Source organism: Pezoporus occidentalis, unplaced genomic scaffold (genome assembly GCF_034315485.1).
Source record: "Pezoporus occidentalis ecotype Australia unplaced genomic scaffold, CSIRO_AGI_Poc_V1 ctg41, whole genome shotgun sequence".
Lineage (NCBI taxonomy): Eukaryota > Metazoa > Chordata > Aves > Psittaciformes > Psittacidae > Pezoporus > Pezoporus occidentalis.
The window spans coordinates 280794-301586 of NW_026915736.1; the positions used below are offsets into that span (position 1 = coordinate 280794).

The following is a 20793-nucleotide window of genomic DNA, read 5'->3' on the forward strand; positions in this document are numbered from 1 at the left end:
GGGACATTTAGATTAGATAGGTTTGTAGCAAGAACTACCAATCTAACTACAAAGCCAAAAATATAATTCCTTATTTTACTTACTGGTATTTTTTTTTCTCTTCAACTTTTTTAAAAAATCAAACTTTTAGTGTCTGAAACTCAAATTTTATGCCAGTAAACCCAAGATTTAGGTCTAAACCTGTACTTTCCCATTTAATCTAGAATTCGTTTCTGTGCTCTAGAAGTTCAAAATTTTGCCTTCAGCAAATTGACCTGATTGTCAAAGATGTGACAGTTGTCAATAACAGCATAGACATGCTTAATGACTACAGCCTATGAATCCTCTGCTGTGAGGAGTGGCTCTGCTTGGTTGCATGCTGATAGAATGCAAAAGGGAAGCCTAAGGATGGTAATGGTATTTGTGGGAGGTGAGTGGAATTATTTCTAAAATTGAAAGGCAGCACAGGAAAAATGCACAAATGTTTTAAATGAAAAAAAACATTAGATTCTAATAAAAGAATCCTGGCAACAGTAATTGAGAGATGGCAGGCAGATGACAGGAGGCTTTTAGAGACAGGTAACTTGTCCTTGATATATTAGAGCTGGTAGATGGAAGCTTAATGAGAGTTAATGTGATTGAGTTAGTGAATTAAGAAAATTAATTCAATAAAGTTAGCTTAAAGTTAAGCATGTACTTCTAAGTATATGTAAACTTTAAGACTTTGAACCTTGAGATTTTGGACCTTACAGAGTTCCAGCAGCTTGCAGCAAGTCCTGAATTCATAATGTGAGAATTTTTGCACCTTTATGTAATTAATCAAATAAGGTCCAACTTTCCTATTACTGATTGAGCTTCAGGAGATAAATGGTGACATTTTCATTAATCCTCTTAATCACAGCCTTTATTGCATAAGTGTGACGCAAGGGAACAAAAGATAAACAACATGAAGATTTATCAGACTTTATATGTCTGAGATGCATATTTCAACAGCTAGAAATGTCAGCCACCTAGAATGGTGAAGCAGAGTGTACTCTGAGTAGTATCAGCTCCGAAAGGAAAATTGCCTTGCTTCAACATGGACTCCTCATCAAAATACACCCAGTTAACATTTTTGCTGATAGTGTAAAGGCAGCTGACACAAGTGCGGTGGCAGTGACTTTTCCCTTATATTACTGCAGAAACCAGGTTTAGAAGTTCCTCACAATATCAGGAATCATGATTCTATCTTAATCCCCCAAAATCTCACAGTTTTCATAGTACTGATCTGTAATGAGCCACTCACCTATAACAGGAAACTTCTGAAGGTGCTAAAAAAGTCACACATCAAAATGTTAACAGCAGCTCACTAAAGCTTGTGCTTTTTAAATACCAAATATCTCTGTGTGTGTACCTGTTGGAAGTTTGTTGGTTTGTGGTTTGTTTGGTATTTTTTCTTTCTCCCCTAGACCATGGATGCTGTGATATTTGGTGAAGGAGGAGCTTTGAGCAACCTGATCTAGTGGAAGGTATCCCTGCCTGTGGCAAGGGGGTTGGAACAAGATGATCCTTTCCAACCAAAACATTCTATTACTTTAAGAGTATTTTGTAGAGGGTCAGGCAACATGTTTATTTGCCAAATTTAATCACTTCTCTAGGAATCCTTCTGGCTATTTTAGCACTGCCAAAGGGCTTTTGACCTAGTAAGATTTGTTTTTTTTTCCCACTGCCAGGGTGTTGATTTTTGCAAGACTGTACTTAATAATGTGAATTCCTGAATACATTGAAATAACTAATAAATGTTCTGAAATGCAGTTTGTGCACAATACTTAGAGAAGCTATCTGTTATCTTGTATTTGAGGCAAGAAAACAAAATGCAGGACAAATAATTTCGTATTATAGACTTAAAGGTAGAAATAAAATTAAACAAACAGTGGCTGAACTCTCAAAAAAGGTGAGAAAATTATTAAGAAAACATACAGTGGGAAGTCATAGACTAGAATTTCTGATCAAGGAAGGGAACTGATCTTTGTTTAACAGGGAAGTTGGCTGGTTTTGGTTTTGACAGCTTTGAGGCAAAAGGTGCATACAGTTAGGTGTTTTCCTTTGGTGTAATTCATCCTCTGCAGAACCTCTGTAAAAGAAACTGAGCAACAAACTTGAGCAATATTTACTAAACTCAACATAGTTACTTGCAAGGACATCACATTGATCACATTTTAACATCATTATATTAAAGTCCTTTTTTTATAACTCTTAGCATAGTATTGAAAATGCCAAGTTCGTAACCAATTTCTAAATCTTTCTTCTTCTGGAAAACACAGGCTGGTCTTGCTAGAACAAGAAACCTCCTCACTAGACTCAGTAAGACAGAATTAAAGTAGGCATGTTTTCTCTAATGAACTGTCATCAGCCACAACTCTCTCATCTGCCTTTTACACAACTAGTCCAGTAAAGGGACAGGTGGACAGTAGTAGGCATATCCCATGTATATTTGTAATGGCAAGTTTAGATCACCATTCTGTGTTTTAGCTTAATTAACACATACCCGGTCAGTCCTTTATTAGGAATCATTTATAGTTCATAATTCTAGACTGTCTTGCACAGAATTTGTTTCTTTTGAAACGTATAACAACCCCCACATCTCTTACTCTGTTGTTATTGGATGGATGTCTACCATGTGTTAAGACTGTTTCTCATCTGTGCATTGGTTTACAGTGATTAACAGTGACTTCATTTGCCCTTCTAAAGGTCAGCATACTGTAAACAAGATAGAGTCTCCATAAGAGTTTTGTCAGCGAATTTAATAGTGTAACAGACCTATACTTTGAATTCTATCCACATCCTTAAAGGTGAGCCCACACGATGTCCTCAGACTGCACTGCAGTCCGCAACTTTGAAATCTGGATGACTTTATATGTAAGCTTTTGGTTGCAAGGTTGCATTTTAACTGTTCTCCTTTGTGATCAATGTTACCTTTCCTAGATGAGAGATCACAATGCACAAATGAGTTAAGGATTTCTCATAAAATAAGAACCTTTAAACTCAATTAACATGAAATAAAGACTTCCACAGGCACAGAAACATTTTATGTTAGTACATTTACTCCATATAAACTGCAGTAACTAGGGGACTACTTCCAGCTCCACTGCAATTGGAATTTGCTGTCTATAGATGCTTTCTCAGTAGCTGCAGGAGCACAGCTCATGACACCATTCACAAAAAGAAGAAAAACCATAAACCTGCAAAAGTCTTTAGATATTCACTGAAGGGATAAAGGAAGGGTAATAATGAACAAGAGGATTAAATATATTTTTGCTAGATATTTGAAATGCAGCCTATAGTGAATGTGTAAGAATATATTATAACTGCACTAACAACGTATTTTAATGTGTTAAGAATATACTATGTGCCTGTGGCACTTTCTAGATTTTTAAACTAAAGCAGTGTAACGTTCTGCCAACTTAGATACCTAGTGTACGTACATGTATGTACTTCATTATAAGTGAGTCAGGGATTGCTTTACAGCCACTGCAAATTCCATTTGCTTGAGCATTTCATAAAAAGCATGTTTACAGCCTTAAATTTCAATTTAAATTTTCGATTCATTCCAGTATGGGAAGTTTTTTTGAAGAGCTAGACCCAGACCTCGTGCCTGTCCTGTATAGTTAGTTAGTACTCAGTGAGAATAAATCAAAACCATTGGCAGTAGGAAATCACGTCATTTAAAGTGGCTTTTCTTGAAGCCACCCTTTCAATTAAAAGGCTCTTTTAATCTTTCCGGGCACGGACCTCTCTGATCCATCTGTCACTATGGCCGGGCCACGCCGAGCTGGTTGCTGCCATGCTCTGCGCCATAACTCCTCACTTCCTGGCGGGGGTCGGCTGGCTGCCGAAGCTGTGGTGCCATCCCTTATGCTCAGTCCCATTTCTGCGCACTTAAGATGCAGGCACTGTGAGTACAGCAGCAGCCGTGGAATGACTGGGTGTACTGGGGCAGAGAGTGTGCCACTCCCCTCGCTTCAGGCCACCTTGTACCTCTACTCTGTGGCAGCGCCCCAACACCCAGCAGCGCCTACCCCCACCCCAGTCATTCTAGAAGGTTTGGTGGCCACCCTGCTGTTGTGTTGTGGTGAAGCCCTTGCCAGTTTCTGGGTGAGAGGCAGCAGGTCATGGCAAGCAGGAGTGGGTAAGTTTCGTTGTGCATTTCTCTATCGAGCTTTTAATGTAGGTAGCAAAAAATGTGTTATGTCTTGTGGAAGGAGAATTTTGCCATTCCTGGCTGAGGCTTTTCTGAGCACCGAGCTGCTGGGTGCTGAAGATAAAACTGCACAGGCAAGCCAGTGTGCAGCCAGAGCCTGCGGGGCAGTTCAGGCCACTAAGAACTAGTAATGACTGTTTTTTTATTACCTACGAGTTGCATATGGTAAGAGGTGGTGTTGGCCTTTTGCAAGCAATAAGCTCAATAGCCTTGTCATTTTAAGGCCTAATTTAGTGCAACGTAAAGTCTGAAATACTAATCTGTGAGGAAACAGTAGAAAACAATATATTAAAAAGTGCATGTTTTCCTAGGTTCACAAATTTTCAGTTTCAGTTCTTCAGTCAGAAAGTTTGGCCTCCTTTTAAAGGGCTGCATTTAAGCAATCAAGAGATTTTGGGAGCACCTGTCTGATCAACTGCTGATCAGTGTAAGTGAATGATATACGGTCTGATTATTTTGGTCAGTATTTGAAATTAATTATTTTTCATTATGCTTACAGCTGGTTAGTGATGGAATAGTAAAGTAGTCCTCCTCTGGGTATTTTTTCAAGTCCTGCTCAGTGGAAGCAGGGCAAGAGTAGACTAAGGTATTTATAATAGCACTGATAACAGTAAGGTATATTGTATCCTGTTTAACTCTGAAGTGAATGTATTTTTTTGCTTATGGTAGATACAAATTTATGCATCTGTGTGCTGTGATTGGTTCCTGTCCTGAATGTGGTGGTATGGTGTCGTGGTTTAAACCCAGTCAGGTAACTTGTTCACTCACTCCCAGTGAGTGGTGCCGAGCTGACAACAATCGAGGTCCGTCCCCCCCCCCCCCCGGAGGAACGGGGAGGAGGATCGAAAGAGTGCAACTCCTACGGGTTGAGACAAGAACAGTCCAGCAACCAATGTACAACACAAATCACCACCGCTACCACCAACTACAACAATGATAAGGGAAAATAACAAGGGAAGAGAATACGATACCACCGGCCAAGAAAATGAGTTCCACCCGGAAGCCCGTGTCCTTCCGGGTAACTCCCAGTTACCCCTCACCCTGGCCATGACGTGCCATGGAATACCTCCCTGGCTAGCCCGGGTCAGGCGCCCCATCTCTGCTTCCTCACAGCTTCCCCTCCTCCCTGGCAGAGCATGAGCCTCACAAAGTCCTTGGTCAGGGTAAACATCACTTAGCAACAACTGAAAACATCGGCTTCACCAACACTGTTCTCAGGCTGGAAATCAAAACACGGCACTGCACCAGCTACCACAAAGGAAAAAACATGACTGCTACTGCTGAACCCAGGACATATGGAAATGTCTGCTTTGCTGTCTGGTAATGATTAAGGTAGTCTTCTCTACAAGGGTTCCTCTAAGTTCCTTTCCTTTGTTTTAATTCCAAGAAACAGCAGTTGTCAATGTTTCAACTGTTGGAAAGCCCTGTGTGTGTGTGTGTGAGGTGGGAATTGAGTCATCCAATTAATTGTAAAGCACAAACAAACAAACAAAAATTCTGAAAATATATTTTTTCCCTAGTTGTAGATGTGCTATGAGGGTTGCACACCATTTAACACTAAATTGTTGCTATGCTGTCCCAGAAGTTGAATCTTGACAGTTGAAACAAGTTGGATGATGTTTTTTGTTTGTTTTTGAAGGGTGTGAGGACCTCTAACCATGCTTTTACAGGGATTTCAGGAAAATTACTTATATGATAAAACATTTTTTTCCCTTTTGAGGAGAATTTTTCTCAGGATTGTCATTAGGGATGACTAAAGTTGCAGGTTAAACCCTTCTGTCGTGCAGCTTTATATTATTCCCCCCCCTTTTTTTTTACATATTTAATCTATGTTTTAATTGGAATTTTCGTCATAGTACCACTGTACCATTAATAATAAGGTAGCAAAATACTGTGTTCACTGATAGTGTGTTGTTCCAGTTTCCTGATCACATATGCTGGTATACATGGTCGAATGATTTTTGTATTTATTTTTGCAGTAATGACCTGGTTCAGTTAATGTAGGAGATGAGTTTCTGGAAAGTTAGTGACAACTTTTGGTGCAAACCATAGTCTAAGCTAGCAATAATAGTTGGGATTTTTACAAATAAAGTGAAATTAAGATTGCGTTCTATGCGTTGGTATGTTTTAGTACTCCTTTGGTTGTTGCTGAGATCATTGAACAGTTCAGTAGTTTGCAGGGAAGTGCAAAGTTGCCTCACTAATTGCAGTTTTGAGTACCTAAGGTAGCCTTTTCACTCTTTGCTCCGTGGACAAAAGGGCAACCTAGCATAATGAAATTTTGTTTGATAACGTTTTTTTTTTTCTTTTTAAAAAAGAAGTTGGCTATGCTGAATTCTGTAGTAGTTTTTAGAGGACAGACAGTTTCATTGTTTGTGAATTTGTCACATGCAATTTGTAATGCAGTATTGTGTCCTGCAGAAAATAAAATAGGTATTACTAGTGGTGGATGTGTAAAAATTAGTGTCAAAGTTTGTATGGCTGATGTGAGCTACTTTATTTCTGGTAATACAGTGAATTTAATTTGTATTATTGAGTGCATATGCTTTTATCTCCCTGTTCTGTTTCTTTCCAACTATGAGGAAGAAAGCATTCTTTTCTTGCTGAAGAGTTCATTTATGATTCTAGGTAATGGGCCATACTTTATTCAGTTGTATCTAATCCTCAGTGCCATATTGTTGACTCTCCTATTCTCATCCTACATTTGATTGTAAGTGCTCAAGCAGCACACATCTGTAATTCTGTACACATAGTTAAGAGTAATGGTTTTCAGAAACAAACTGGAATATCTAGTAACTGCTTCTTAGTGAAAAAAAAGTACATATTTCAGAAACTTACACTGCTATATACTTTATGTATTGCCAAAGCAGGTGCTTGATACTAATGCAAGGTGTAAAATGAGCGTCCATACCTTCTGTGGAGGCAAAAGTTCTGTGAAGGGCTATTCTCAAAATGGATTAAATTCTGAAAGTATGTTTTATTGCACTGATCTTTCATTATCTTTGATTATCTGTGGATTTGTTGGTGGGTTGTCAGAGTCTCTTGCCCCTGGCAATGATTTCTTGAAAAGTATTTGTGATACAATGTCTACTACATTTCTGAATGGTCGTTCTTTATAACTTTCCAGAGATTAATTTATGGTCAGTATGATCGACCTTTTATTTATAAGAATGTAAATCTGTAGCATGTATAATGAATCCAGGTGTTGAATCAGAACAATGTGCTTAGAGCATAACTCTTTTTGTATAAGGATAAATTTTGCTTCTATTTTGAACTTTTAAAAGAACTGTTACCTGAACTGCGATTTTTTAATTATTTTTTTCTTTTATTTTATTTTCCCTCATTCAAAACTAATCATGTAATGTTTTATTTGTCAGGTGTACTACTTCAAGAAATTTAAAACATTTACTTTGAAATGAAAGAATTTCTAGCATTCAGACTATGTGATTATACCGCTAAAAAGAAGTGTGTTTCCTCTCCTGCTCGGCTAATATTTATTAAGCACTAAATGAGAGCCGTGTAGTTTCATTTTGTTAGCAGACTGAGAGTCATCTTAGCTCACACTGATTTAATAATATAGGTTATGTGCACGTTGAAGGAACTACACTGCATCTCCTGGGATTGATTTCCATCTCAATTAACTAGTCAGAGGCAAAGAGGTGGACATTTACGGCAACAGAAGTGTTTCTAAGACATCTTAGAAAGAGTCTAAGATGTGGCTAAGGGAAGCAAAGATCACCCAGGGATGCTTAGGTATTTGTAGATGACAAAGCCATATGTTATTTAGTCTAACAGAACAATCTGTAAAGCAAGGGTAATGGATGTTGTTTCATAGAATACTGGAATAATGAATAGTAAGAAAATAAGTAGGGGTGTATTCGTGGATATGTTTGGAGCTTACCTTTGTTTTATACATGGAAGGGCCTGAAATCTTGAGTATTCTAATGACAGTTTTACTATATGCCTCATTGTTATTTAGGTGCAGGAGATAGAGGGTTTCATGCAGAGAGGAAAGAAGAAAAGGAAATACACATGCAGAAGAAAAAAAAGATGTTTGGAAATTTTACCCTGAAACATTTACAATAAAAAAGATTAATATATGGGATATTCAGAATATGAAATTATACATCTGTTTGGAGAAGTGGTTGATCCACCCTGATGCTTCCAGGCTTTCATTGGTGATAGATGTTGGTGTCCAAAAGGTCACTGTCAGACAGTTGAGTCCAGCTCACTAATGTGTTCAGAAGCATTTCTCTGTGTGTGGTGCCCAATCCCCTCAAGGGCTGTATATTCTGGCCTTAAGTTTTGACAGCTCCTCCTCTTACATATTTTAAGGAACTGGCTGATTCTGTGCATGACTGATGGCCCGTTTCCCTTGCACCATGGTGAACTGCTGTTTTATTTGCCATGTTTGTTGTCAGGCTGAGATAAGGAAAATCAGAAGATTGATTATTGGTTACATGCTTATGGAGTTGGATAGTCACTTCCTCCTTCTGAAAACCATACTCTCTTCCAGTTTAATACAGTATATAACATCTGTGTGTACTGGTAAAATATTCCTTTTGCCTTTATACTGACTTTTTTTTCTGTCTGCATGAAGAAAGAGGTAAGGAGTAAAACTGTTGCATTTTAGTCAGCTCTTTGCTTGTTGTAGTCTCCTTTTCACATAGTTTCCTTTCTATTTCTGTACTTGGATGGTACTGCTGGAAAGCCCTCTTAACATTTCTAACATTTCAGCAAATGGTGCTAACGAAGGACCTATCTTGACATGTCAAAGGCCACTTTGTGATTATTCCAGTGGATTAAGTCTAGTGCTCGTGCAGACAGTGCCTTTTTTGAGAAACTTTCAGTGACACACAGATCACACCTATGGACTGTTCCTGTTTAGGGGACTCTTCAGCTAACTTGGCTTGCAGGGCACAAATGCAGTTGAGATACAATGTAATCTCTCTGGTTGTAACTAGGGCTCTACACTCTGAGTTCTGGAGTGGGAATCTTTAACTTAGTTCTTCAGTGGTCTGTACTGTGATGCAAAGCAGTGAGAGAAAGATTAATGGGGCTCTGCATCAGGCCTGACAGCTTTACCAAAAAGGAAATGGTTTGTGAAATGTTACTGTGCAGAATTCTCCTTTACACTTGTGTGATCTTTGCCTCAGAGTATTGTGGTGTTGTGTTTGTGCTTTTTTCCATTTTAAATTTGGTTGAGGGCCAGTTTATCAAAGCAATCTCCTAAATGAACCTGTGTGAAATAGGACTTATCTAAGCACATGAAACTTGGAATAAATAGGTTGAAGTGGGTTGTTCTAGATTTCTGTTGATTAAAAAAAAAAAAAAAGAACTGTCCACTGGTATTCAAATAGCCTTTATTAATTAATTATGGAAATAGAATCTTTAGCATGCTTGACAAATAACATTATGGGAAACATTAAAGTTCTAGAATACCCTGAGGAGTTTCTTCATGTTAACAGGGTAGCTGGTTACAGATGAACAGGGGCAGCAGTAAGCCTTGGATGTACAAGGTAGAGCTAATTTTGTCAAAGTAGTAATTGTGGCATTAATGGACTAGAGTTCAATTCTGCAGAAAAATGGAGGAAAGAGACAGGTAAAATTAATCAAAGTGTAACAGGCAGAGGTTTGCAGATACGTAGTCCCTCACAGTAGCTAAATTAGCTGTTTCCAGAATCTTTCTTGAAAACTGGGAGGTGTGAAACTAGAAAAGACATCGAAAGCAACATAATATATGTTAAGTAGATTTTTAGTATAGCTTGTAACTATTCCCACAAAAGTGATGAGTAATAAAAATTAAAGTAATAGTGTAGCTTTTGACCTGAAGTACCCTAAAGCATTTTATAAGCAATGCAGAAATAAGCTATAAACTTTGGAAGCAGCTTATAAATAGCTCAGTATCACAATTTTATTTGATCTGGAAAGAAGTTAAGTTTTACTATAGAAAATGGGTAAATGGGTTGAAAAACAAGCAATATTGTGATACTACTTTATTGCACATTTGGGACTAAGTTTTCAGTCTACAGAAATATGTTTTTTTCACTCTAAACAAATATTCCAGTCTGTGTAAGTTTTATTAAGCTCATAAAAATACACACAGTAATCATAAATTCATATAAAGATGCAGCAACAGCTAGAAGACATACATACATACATCAGTGTAGCCTTTTTCTTAAAAATATAGAGTTATGATTTACTGCTGATCTTTTAGTTTTTACATGGCATTTTTTTTTATATGAAAAGTCATTTTTCTCAAAAGACTTTTTAAGGCTTCATGAATAGAGCTAGGGATCGAAGCTAAGAATACATAATAAACTTGTAGAAGATAATTCAGTATACCACTAAATTAGAAGCAAAGAATATATAAGCACCTTTTTTCATTTATAAGTGGAGGAGAGCAGACTAACAGTTAAAATCAATTTTCAGAGAGTATATAATTTATATCAAAGCCATGTTGACTGCTGTAATGCTGAAAATAAAATGTTACTCATCAGTCCAGAATTCAGCTGCTCCTACAAATGACATATCTTCTGAACAGTGATTAGTCAGGATTAATTTCTACCTTAATGGATTGCTTTATTGCATTTGTGTCTGTGTTGCAGTATGATGTCTATCATCACTGTGCCATCGTTTTTTCTCCCCTGCTCTTCCCCTTCCCAATTCTTTTGTTTGCATTTGTTGCCCATCTCTTGGGCACTTAAAGTTTGATGGATCACAAGGTCTTTGAGGCTTTGCCTTCTTTGAAACATTTGGCAAAGCAAGGTCCTCATCTCAGTTTCAGCCTTTTTAATTTATACATTAGAGTCGTCATGTCACTGACTTGGTAAATTCATATGCACATTTGTCCTGGGTTCAGCAGTAGCAGTCATTTTTCTCCTTCTTAGTAGTTGGTGCAGTGCTGTGTTTTTGACTTTCGGCCTGGAAACAACGCTGATAACACCGGTATTTTTATTTGTTGCTAAGTAATGTTTACTCTGACCAAGGATTTTCTGAGTCTCATACTCTGCCAGGGAGGAGGGGAAGCCAGGAGGAAGCAAAGACAGGACATCTGACTCAAACTAGGCAACGGGGTATTCAATACCACAGCACGTCATGCCCAGGATGTAGAACTGAGGGCAGTTAACCGGAAGGGCTAGTTCACTGATAGGGTCGGGCTGGGTATAGGTCAGCAGGTGATGAGTGGTTGTATTCTCTTCCCTTGTTATTTCTCTTATCATTATTATTATTGGAGGTAGCAGCAGTTATTTGTGTTATACCTTAGTTACTGGACTGTTCTTATCTCATCCTGTTGGACTTACATTCTTTTGACTCTCCTCCCCATCCCTCTGGGAGCGGGGGATAGGAAGGGTGGGGGGAGTGAGAGAGCGAGCTACGTGGCTGGGCTTAAAGCATGACAACATTAAGCTTACAGTGTATCTGATTAGAGTTCTCAAGAGAAAAAAGTACTTGTGCTTGGTTCTGATCTTTATTACATGGCCAGGGAAGTGTTCAAAAACCATGCAGACGAGACCCTCATTGACATGGTTTAGTGATGGACTTGGCCATACTGGGGTAGTGTTTGGGTTTCCTTGGCAATAAGTTTTAGCTATGAAGAATAGGAAGCCTTCACCAAGAAGGGAAAACAGAAGTGATTTATAGTATAATTGAGTTAGGAGTCCAGAAAAAAATGGGGAAGATACTAAGCACTTCTTGGTGGAGCGAGGAGCAACACATCTTAATCATAGAATAGTTAGGGTTGGAAAATACCTTAAGATCATCTAGTTCTAACCACCCCCTGCCATGGGCAGGTACAACTCACACTAAGCCATGCCACCCAAGGCTCTGTCCAACCTGGCCTTGAACACTGCCAGGGATGGAGCATTCACAGCCTCCCTAGGCAACCCATTCCAGTGCCTCACCACCCTAACAGGAAAGAATTTCTTCCTTATAACCAATCTAAACTTCCCCTGTTTAAGTTTTAACCTGTTACCCCTTGTCCTATCACTACAGTCCCTAATGAAGAGTCCCTCCCCATCATCCCTATAGCCCCCCTTCAGAGACTGGAAGGCTGCTATGAGTTCTCCACACAGCCTTCTCTTCTCCAGGCTGAAACACAGCCCTGGCTTTCTCAGCCTGTCTTCATACGGGAGGTGGTCCAGTCCCCTGATCATCCTTGTGGCCCTCCTCTGGACTTGTTCCACCAATTCCATATCCTCTAACATGTCCATGTCATTTAACAGTTCCGTGTCCTTTAACAGTTCCATGTCCTAATAACGTGTTACTTCGTTTTGTACAATGTATATAAGAGAAATTTAGGTAGTTGGCTGACTATTCCCAAGAAAATACTCATTTTTGGGTGTTAGTGCAGTAAAGTTGACTGAAAAAAAAAATCCCTCGGGGTTCATTTAATCCTTATTTTGCAGTGTGGGCAAACAGTATGTCCTGGGTCCAGCAGTAGCAGCCATTTTTCTCCTTCTTAGTAGCTGGTGCAGTGCTGTGTTTTGACTTTCAGACTGGGAACAGTGCTAATAACATTGATGTTTTTAGTTGTCGCTAAGTCATGTTTACTCTGACCAAGGACTTTCTGAGTCTCATGCTCTGCCAGGGAGGAAGGAAAGCTGGGAGAAAGCAGAGACAGGACACCTGACCCAAACTGACCAAAGAGGTATTCCATACCACGGCACGTCTATCCCAGTATATAAACTGGGGGCAGTTACCCGGAAGGGTTAGGCTGGGTATTGGTTGGAGAGTGGTGAGCGGTTGTATTCTTTTCCCTTGTGATTTCCCTTATCATTATTATTATTGCTGGTAGCAGTAGTGGTTTTGTGTTGTACCTTAGTTACTGGGCTGTTCTTACGTCAACCCATGGGAGTTACATTCTTTTGATTCTCCTCCCCATCCCTCTGGGAGCAGGGGTAGGAAGGGGGGGGGGGGAGTGAGAGAGTGAGCTATGTGGTTCTGAGTTACTGACTGGACTTAAACCATGACACAATACTAGACCAATAAAGCTGTTCTTACCTGAGAATGAAACAGGTGGTGAGGCAATGTAGTGCTTTTATTCTTCCTCTCTAAAAATCTCACTTTGCATTTGGCTTTGCACATGTTCTCACCTTGGAGTTAACTCTGAACCTCAGCTCATTCTTAAACCACTCTCATGCATCCTTGAGTCACGGTTGGAATGCCTCCCTGAAGGACTCTTACCAACAGTATTGTGCTTTCCTCTTTCTTTTCAGCAGAATGAATATGGTAACACCTCTTGTTCCTCTGACAGTGAAGAGGCAGATTCACTTTGCAGGTGAATTTCCACTTGTCCTGAGGCCCTTAATGGTTTAGGAGCATTTTTCTTTTGCCTACAGAAAGGATATTACATTATCTTCATCACCTCCAGCCATATATGGCTTTAGGGCGTTGGCTGCTGCAAATTATCATGCCTTTCTGAAGAATCTTTCTTGGCACACCTTACTGGAGATCCACTGAGAGCAGCTGGTGGACCTCCAAGATTATTTTTTTTTTCCTACATGTTTTTTTCCCTTTAGCCTTGTTATGTCCAGTGGAAAGCATCTGGAAATCTGAGGATGAAAGAAACTGAGGGTTTCTTAATGCATGTACCTTCCAATCAGGGAGAGGACATTATGATACATAGTGTGAGTGCATTTGTGTGATCGTAGTGAAGGTATAAAGCCTTCCATCTCAAGAATTTTTGAGAATTGTGCAAGCTTGTTCATAGATGATATATCTCAAACAGTCTCTATATACTACTCCCTTTTACGTTTGATTGTTAGATAAAGAGTAGGAATTGGAGAAGTTAATGCACACATTTTCAGATAAAAGCTTTTCCAGTTGTGCACTCCCCTAGATATACATGCGCACTCCATATAATGTTGTAATGTGTGAGAGGAATAGAGGAATATGGTTAGCTGGGGGTTGTTTCTCTTTCTTTTTTTTTTTTTCCTAATTATTGATTGCATCTAGTATGCACAGGTCTTACTCTTCAAAATGGGCATCAAATAATCTAAAAAAACATCAGGCTAATGGAGTATTTTGTCTACTGTAGACACTACACTTACAGGCTCAGTTCAAAGTTTTGCTCTTCCCACTGCACCTTAATTAGTGTATTAATTCATGTTGTTAAAAATCCTGGTTTGTTCACTGTTGTTAATGTTTTCAAGGAAGAGCTGTGTTACTGCTTTCATAGTATCTTGGAAATGGTTGAAGAGAATGATTACAAATAGGTCTGCTGTACTGAGTAGTACAAGGTGAACAAATAAGCTTTCTCATGTGGTTAAAAAAAAAAAGTTGAAAAATGTTTTTGTTTTAAAGTTATGTTGGGGCTGATTTCAATCAGACCAGTCCTGACAAACACTGCTCTTCAGAAAGAGAATGATTTTCAGACTGAGAGCAATCACTGGCTCTTCATTTGAAAATTTTAAATATTTTTGAAGTTGAAGTATACTTGGACTTCAGGTTCCTTTAAAGAAAGCTAGTAACTCTCTTGGAGGATATGAAAGAAATGTGATGGAGCTTACAATGCTTAAGGGAGAGACTGTAGTGTAATAAAGGATTTTTGCTATTTGAGGAATGTTCCAAGATGTACATGATACTTTAAGGAAAGTTAGGTGATAGATCTTCTTACAGCTAGGGCATGAATTTCCTTATAGGTTATGGACCTTTAGTAGTGATGAAACAGCTTCTTATCCTTAGTAGTAACATTACAGCTTTGAAAGAGATGTCAGGACATGTACATTCCCATTTGACTCTTCCCACTTGATTTATTTGGATTATTGTGTTTTGGGTTTGCATTAAGGAGATATTTTCAGGAGCTGGGGAGGAAAATACTGACAGTGAGTGTACTGATGGTGGCGACCATGCTTATGACTGCTTGGATTGTCTTTTGGGTGGAAGAGCTGTTAGCCTGATCACCTGCTGAGATTGACAGAGAACCCTTTTATTTGTGCATAAACTGTGTGTTTTTGGCAAGTTTCAGAGTGTGGGGATGAATACTTACAAAACTGTTTGTTTATTTAAGGTTGCTAATCTTGCTTGTTCGTTATCAACAAATGAAGATGGAATGAAAATTGTCCAAATGGCAGCTAATCACATCGAGACTTTATGTCCACAGGTATGGCTTTTTCAATTAATTCCCATTACAGTGCCCTGAGCATACACTGTATTTTTGTCACACAGCATAGGTAGTCATGCTCCTTCAGCCTAACTTCACATTCCATTCACACAGCTTAGTGAGTAAATGGGGACCAAATGATAAATCAAGGGCAAATACTCAGTTCATTTGTTTATTTTTTATTAGTGGTCAACATAGGAATTGTAAATGATTTGGGGAGTTTTAAAAAGCTGTAGGAATGTCAATTGAAGAAACATGCTGCTGTGTTTCTGAAATACACCTGATTGAATGAACAGTGTACCATCATAGGCAAATTGGGAGTATTTTTACACTTAGAAAGCAACATATTTTGACCTTTAAGGTGAAATATTATCACCATTTGATTTGGATTTTGTGTATGTGAATGTTATTATGAATTCTTCTCATTATTGATTCAAAATCATGTCTTAAGCAAATGAATGAAAAACAACACAGATACAAATAAATTTTTGATACTTAATACATTATAAAATGTGTCTTCACTGTATTTGTAACGTTTAGAATCACAGAGATGTAAAAACTTCTGTAGTTAACATCTGTTCAGAGCAAAGATTTTAATGATTTGTGTGAATCTGATTTGAGTGTTTCAGACTTGAGACTGCATAATTTCAAGATCATTAGTTCTTTGAAGAATACTGTTGTTTACACAGTGGCCTAAATATTCTTATCCTTTTGTGTGTTTGCAGGCTAAATGTAGTTGAAATAGGAGGTGAAGAGCAAATATTAGTAATATATACAATTATAAGCTGGAGAGGTCCATTTTATGCTTGTTGAGTAAATGCAAGACTGGGGGGGGAAGAGGGGAAGAGAAACCTTAATCAAGGAAATGCGGTATTCTGAAAATATCACAGATCAGTGTTCTCTCTTGAAATGTCCAGTTTCAGTGTCTTTTTTTATAACTTTATGTTATAAAAGTGGTTATTAATGTGGTTCACATTGAGACAAAGGAGGGGGGCACAAAATCACAAAATGGAATATAGAAATCTTTAGAATTAGTTTTAAGTAATGTTAAGTTTGAAGGCTTTGTAACAGTAGCAGTGGAAAATTACTGAGGTGCATGATACATAGAAAAAATATAGAGTGCAGCTAGAGAACATACTGAGAATTCTCACAAGATAAATCGTTATAGTTGTCATAGTTTTAAGAAAAAAAAAGTCCTGAAGAACAGGACACAGGATAAGGAGTATCTGGGAACTGCAGGTGTCCAGAATGGGCTACAGTTAAACTAACTGATAAGTAGGAGGATAGGAGGATTATTATGTCTCTGGTGCTAACGAACCAATTAAACTGGTATGAGCATCTACTGCACATACTTCAAAGGCTGCCAGAAGTGATGAAGATTGTTGGAGGAAGTAAACGACCCTCAGAGACCACCACCACAATTCTGTACGCATGTGAGGAACTCTCTGGAAAATGATGTAATCCATACGTAGCCTCATGAATATGTATGTATGCCCAGTGGCTATAAAAGGACTGCTTGTGTGGCAGTTGGGGTGACACACGTTAGGAGGAGCTATCCCCCGTGTCTCCCGGGAACTCTGTCTGGGGACAGGAGATCATAGAGTCATAGAATCATAGAATAGTTAGGGTTGGAAAGGACCTTAAGATCATCTAGTTCCAGCCCCCCTGCCACAGGCAGGGACAACTCACACTAAACCATATCACCCAAGGCCTCGTCCAACCTGGTCTTGAACACCACCAGGGATGGAGCATTCACAACCTCCCTGGGCAACCCATTCCAGTGCCTCACCACCCTAACAGGAAAGAATTTCTTCCTTATAACCAATCTAAACTTCCCCTGTTTAAGTTTTAACCTGTTACCCCTTGTCCTATCACTACAGTCCCTAATGAAGAGTCCCTCCGGGCCATCCCTATAGCCCCCCTTCAGATACTGGGAGGCTGCTATGAGGTCTCCGCACAGCCTTCTCTTCTCCAGGCTGAACAGTCCCAACTTTCTCAGCCTGTCTTCATACAGAAGGTGCTCCAGTCCCCTGATCATCCTTGTGGCCCTTCTCTGGACTTGTTCCAACAGCTCCATGTCCTTTTTATGTTGAGGACACCAGAACTGCACACCATACTCCAGGTGAGGTCTCACAAGAGCAGAGTAGAGGGGCAGGATCACCTCCTTCGACCTGCTGGTCACACTCCTTTTGATGCAGCCCAGGATACAGTTGGCTTTCTGGGCTGCAAGTGCACACTGAAGCCAGCTCATGTTCATTTTCTCATCGACCAACACCCCCAAGTCTTCCTCCACAGGGCTGCTCTGAATCTCTTCTCTGCCCAACCTGTAGCTGTGCCTGGGATTGCTCCGACCCAGGTGTAGGACCTTGCACTTGGCATAGTTAAACTTCATAAGGTTGGCATTAGCCCATCTTACAAGCATGTCGAGGTCCCTCTGGATGGCATTCCTTCCCTCCAGCGTGCAACTGAACCACACAGCTTGGTGTCATTGGCAAACTTGCTGAGGGCACACTCAATCCCGCTGTCCATGTCAGCGACAAAGATGTTGAACAATACCAGTCCCAGCACCGTTCCCTGAGGGACACCATTCGTTACGGGTCTCCAGCCGGACATTGAGCCATTGACCACAACTCTTTGTGTGCGGCCATCCAGCCAGTTCTTTATCCACTGAGTGGTCCACCTATCAAGTTGATGTCTCTCCAATTTAGAGACAAGGATGTCATGTGCGACAGTGTCGAATGCTTTGCACAAGTCCAGGTAGATGACATCAGCTGCTTTACCCCTGTCCATCAGTTCTGTAGCCCCACCATGGAAGGCCACCAAATTGGTCAGGCAGTATTTCCCCTTAATGAAGCCATGATGGCTGTCACCAAGCACCTTGTTGTTTTTCATGTGTCTTTTATATCTCTTTATTAGTTGTATGATTCAGGATGTCATCTTTGTTCAGTTGAGATGTTAATAGAATTTAAAACCAGCACATACCAGTTGCAGCTGGGTAGTACCAGGCTTGAGCTTGAGAGTTCAAGCATTCCTCTTTCCCTACCCAGTTGCCTGTTGTCTGTAAGAGTTCATAATTTAAGCCATTTTTTTTTGCCAACCACAGCCTACACCGTTCTGAAGAAACCATTTGGAAGTAGAGGAGGTGAGTGAACCTTTAACAACAGAGCATCAGCTACACAGCTCGAGGGCATCTGAGTACATTGTAAGGGACCTTAAATATCACCTAGTTACAACCCTGCTGCCATGGGCAGGGACACCTTCCACTAGTTCAGCATGATCAAAGTCCCATCCGGCCTGGCCTTGAACACTTCCAGGGATGGGGCATCTACAACTTCTGTGAGCAAATATAGAATTTGTAGTGAACTACTTACTGTTGCTTAGATGGAAGCTGGCTTCCTCTTGGTCTTTTGCACTCTATTTAAGGGCATGTTTCTTCTAAGAACCATGGAACATATGGTTCTGTGTTCTTTCACGTGCTGGTGTAACATCTGTAGAGGCAAGTGTTTTTTTCATGGTGACTAGTTATTGAGGAAAAATATGAATGGGAAGATGTTATTTTAAAAGCAAATTACATGCTTCTAACATGTCTTCACTGGTTTATGTGGAGTGTCTTAGTTTGGAAACAAATATTTGAGATTTGATATGGTTTTATTTGTTTTGTAGTTGTAATGGATGTGTTAGTTCTCTTGGTGTCTCTATCTTGATGTCTCTACTCATAAGATTGTTCTGCAGTGGTGTGCCCAGTTGTAGGCAAGGTTTGGTACTTATGGCAGCATTTTTGCCCTGCACTGCTTGTTCAGAACTTTTTACTGACAAAGAATAAAATGTTCATTGTCAGCAATCTTTGTGACAATCGTAGACTTTACTCTTATCTGTGCATATTACTGAGCAACTGGATATCTAAGTGTGTGTGATTTCTCCTTTATCCTGTTTCTCCTTCGGTTAAAATATCTTCTGTAATTAACTTAGTGCCCTTTCCCTCCTACACTTGTTTACCTCGTACATCTGCACCTACAGTTCCTCTCACGCATTAGCAAAATATTGTGCTGCAAGAAGTTAAATTGGTGTATTTGGAAATGGAGGCATAAGTTTGTTAGCCCTATTCCTATAATGCTTCTAGTAGGAAAAAGCTGTAAGAAAATAATAAAAATGTAATCAGGATCTAACTAAATTTATAATTCTGTGAATATTTAAAAGGCAGTGAGAAATGCAGAACGGTTGAGGTTAGACTTGCAACTTGTAGTGATGACACATGACAGCAGACTTAGTTTTGAGATCTTGAAAAAACTTCTGGGAATACTTCACACCAGATTTCTGTCAAGTTTTTAAATGAGATAATTATGTTATAAATATTGAAAAACATGATTAAAAACAACAAAAAAAGATATTCTGTGCTTATGCAACTAAACTGCCTCTAGAGAAAACCATTTGCTGTTTCACTGCAACTTCAGTTAGTAAGGACACATGGACTGACTTCATTGGACCCTATGATTTGCTAATCTTCATAAATGTTCTGTTAGAAGAGTCCATTTTCTATTTAGGCTACTAAATTCAGTGATCAAAATGTAAGAAACTGCTTCATAGTTCCATTGTTCTCAATGCAGGGGAACCAAAATTGTGATTTCACTCATGAACTCCTACAGAACTACGTGGGGGTTTTATGAGACTCCTATTTGTCTTTGTGAGAGGTTTGGAAAGGACACAAGGGGTTTTGGTGTGTTCCCACTCTTTAAGGATGTCTCAGAAACTTCCAGCGCTTCTGTTCAAATTTCAGAATATAAAAATATATGTATAGACTCATCCTCCCTCACTTGAAAAAGTCTTGGGGACGAAACATAGATGTTCTGGTCATACTTTTGCTTGCTTCTTTCCTGAAAACAGCCTTGTTAGTATTCTACTCTAAGTCAGGCTGATTATTATTTTGGTTTGCAGTGCATTAGGACCTGTTTTGGATGTCTGGCTTTGCTGGGTTTGTTTTGCTAAGATGTCATTTTTTCAATACGGAATTTAATACAGAAATTACATAGAACACAGAATTGTTGCTTTTTAAATGGGTGCTCTCACCTTTCCCACAGAATTCTTTGACTAAGAATGTTGAATGTATGCAAAAGCTTCTGGTAAGCATCCTATCTCAGTGCAGTTTTCAGCACTCTCACAATCCAAATAAAAAATGTCATTTTTAGGCAAGCTTATCTGTCATCTTTTAAATAATTGCTTGGATTATGTAATTTTAACACCATTCAGTAATAGCATGCTACAAAACTGGCTGTTAGTAAATTCTTAACAAAATGGCTGATTCCCAAAATGGAGTTTATACGTGGCCAATAGTCAAAAGTCCTGTTCATACCTGCCTCTGAAAACAGCTAGTACTGCTATAAAACCCTGCTGGAACAGACAATTCGTGGTACATATTGACCTGTGTCACTTGTCACATTTGTGGAAGATACAGCTCTAATTTGCAGTGCCATCT

At 39.2% G+C, this 20793-nt stretch overlaps 1 protein-coding gene across 1 annotated transcript in view; it reads left to right on the forward strand.

The window, feature by feature from the left end:
• The window catches only part of CTNNA3 (catenin alpha 3), a 453492-nt gene that overhangs the window by 277041 nt on the left and 155658 nt on the right, over positions 1 to 20793 (forward strand). Inside the window, exon 8 of the mRNA XM_062633965.1 lies at positions 15231 to 15323. Within this exon, the coding sequence (XP_062489949.1) occupies positions 15231 to 15323 (93 nt within the window). The remainder of the gene's footprint in view (positions 1 to 15230; positions 15324 to 20793) is intronic.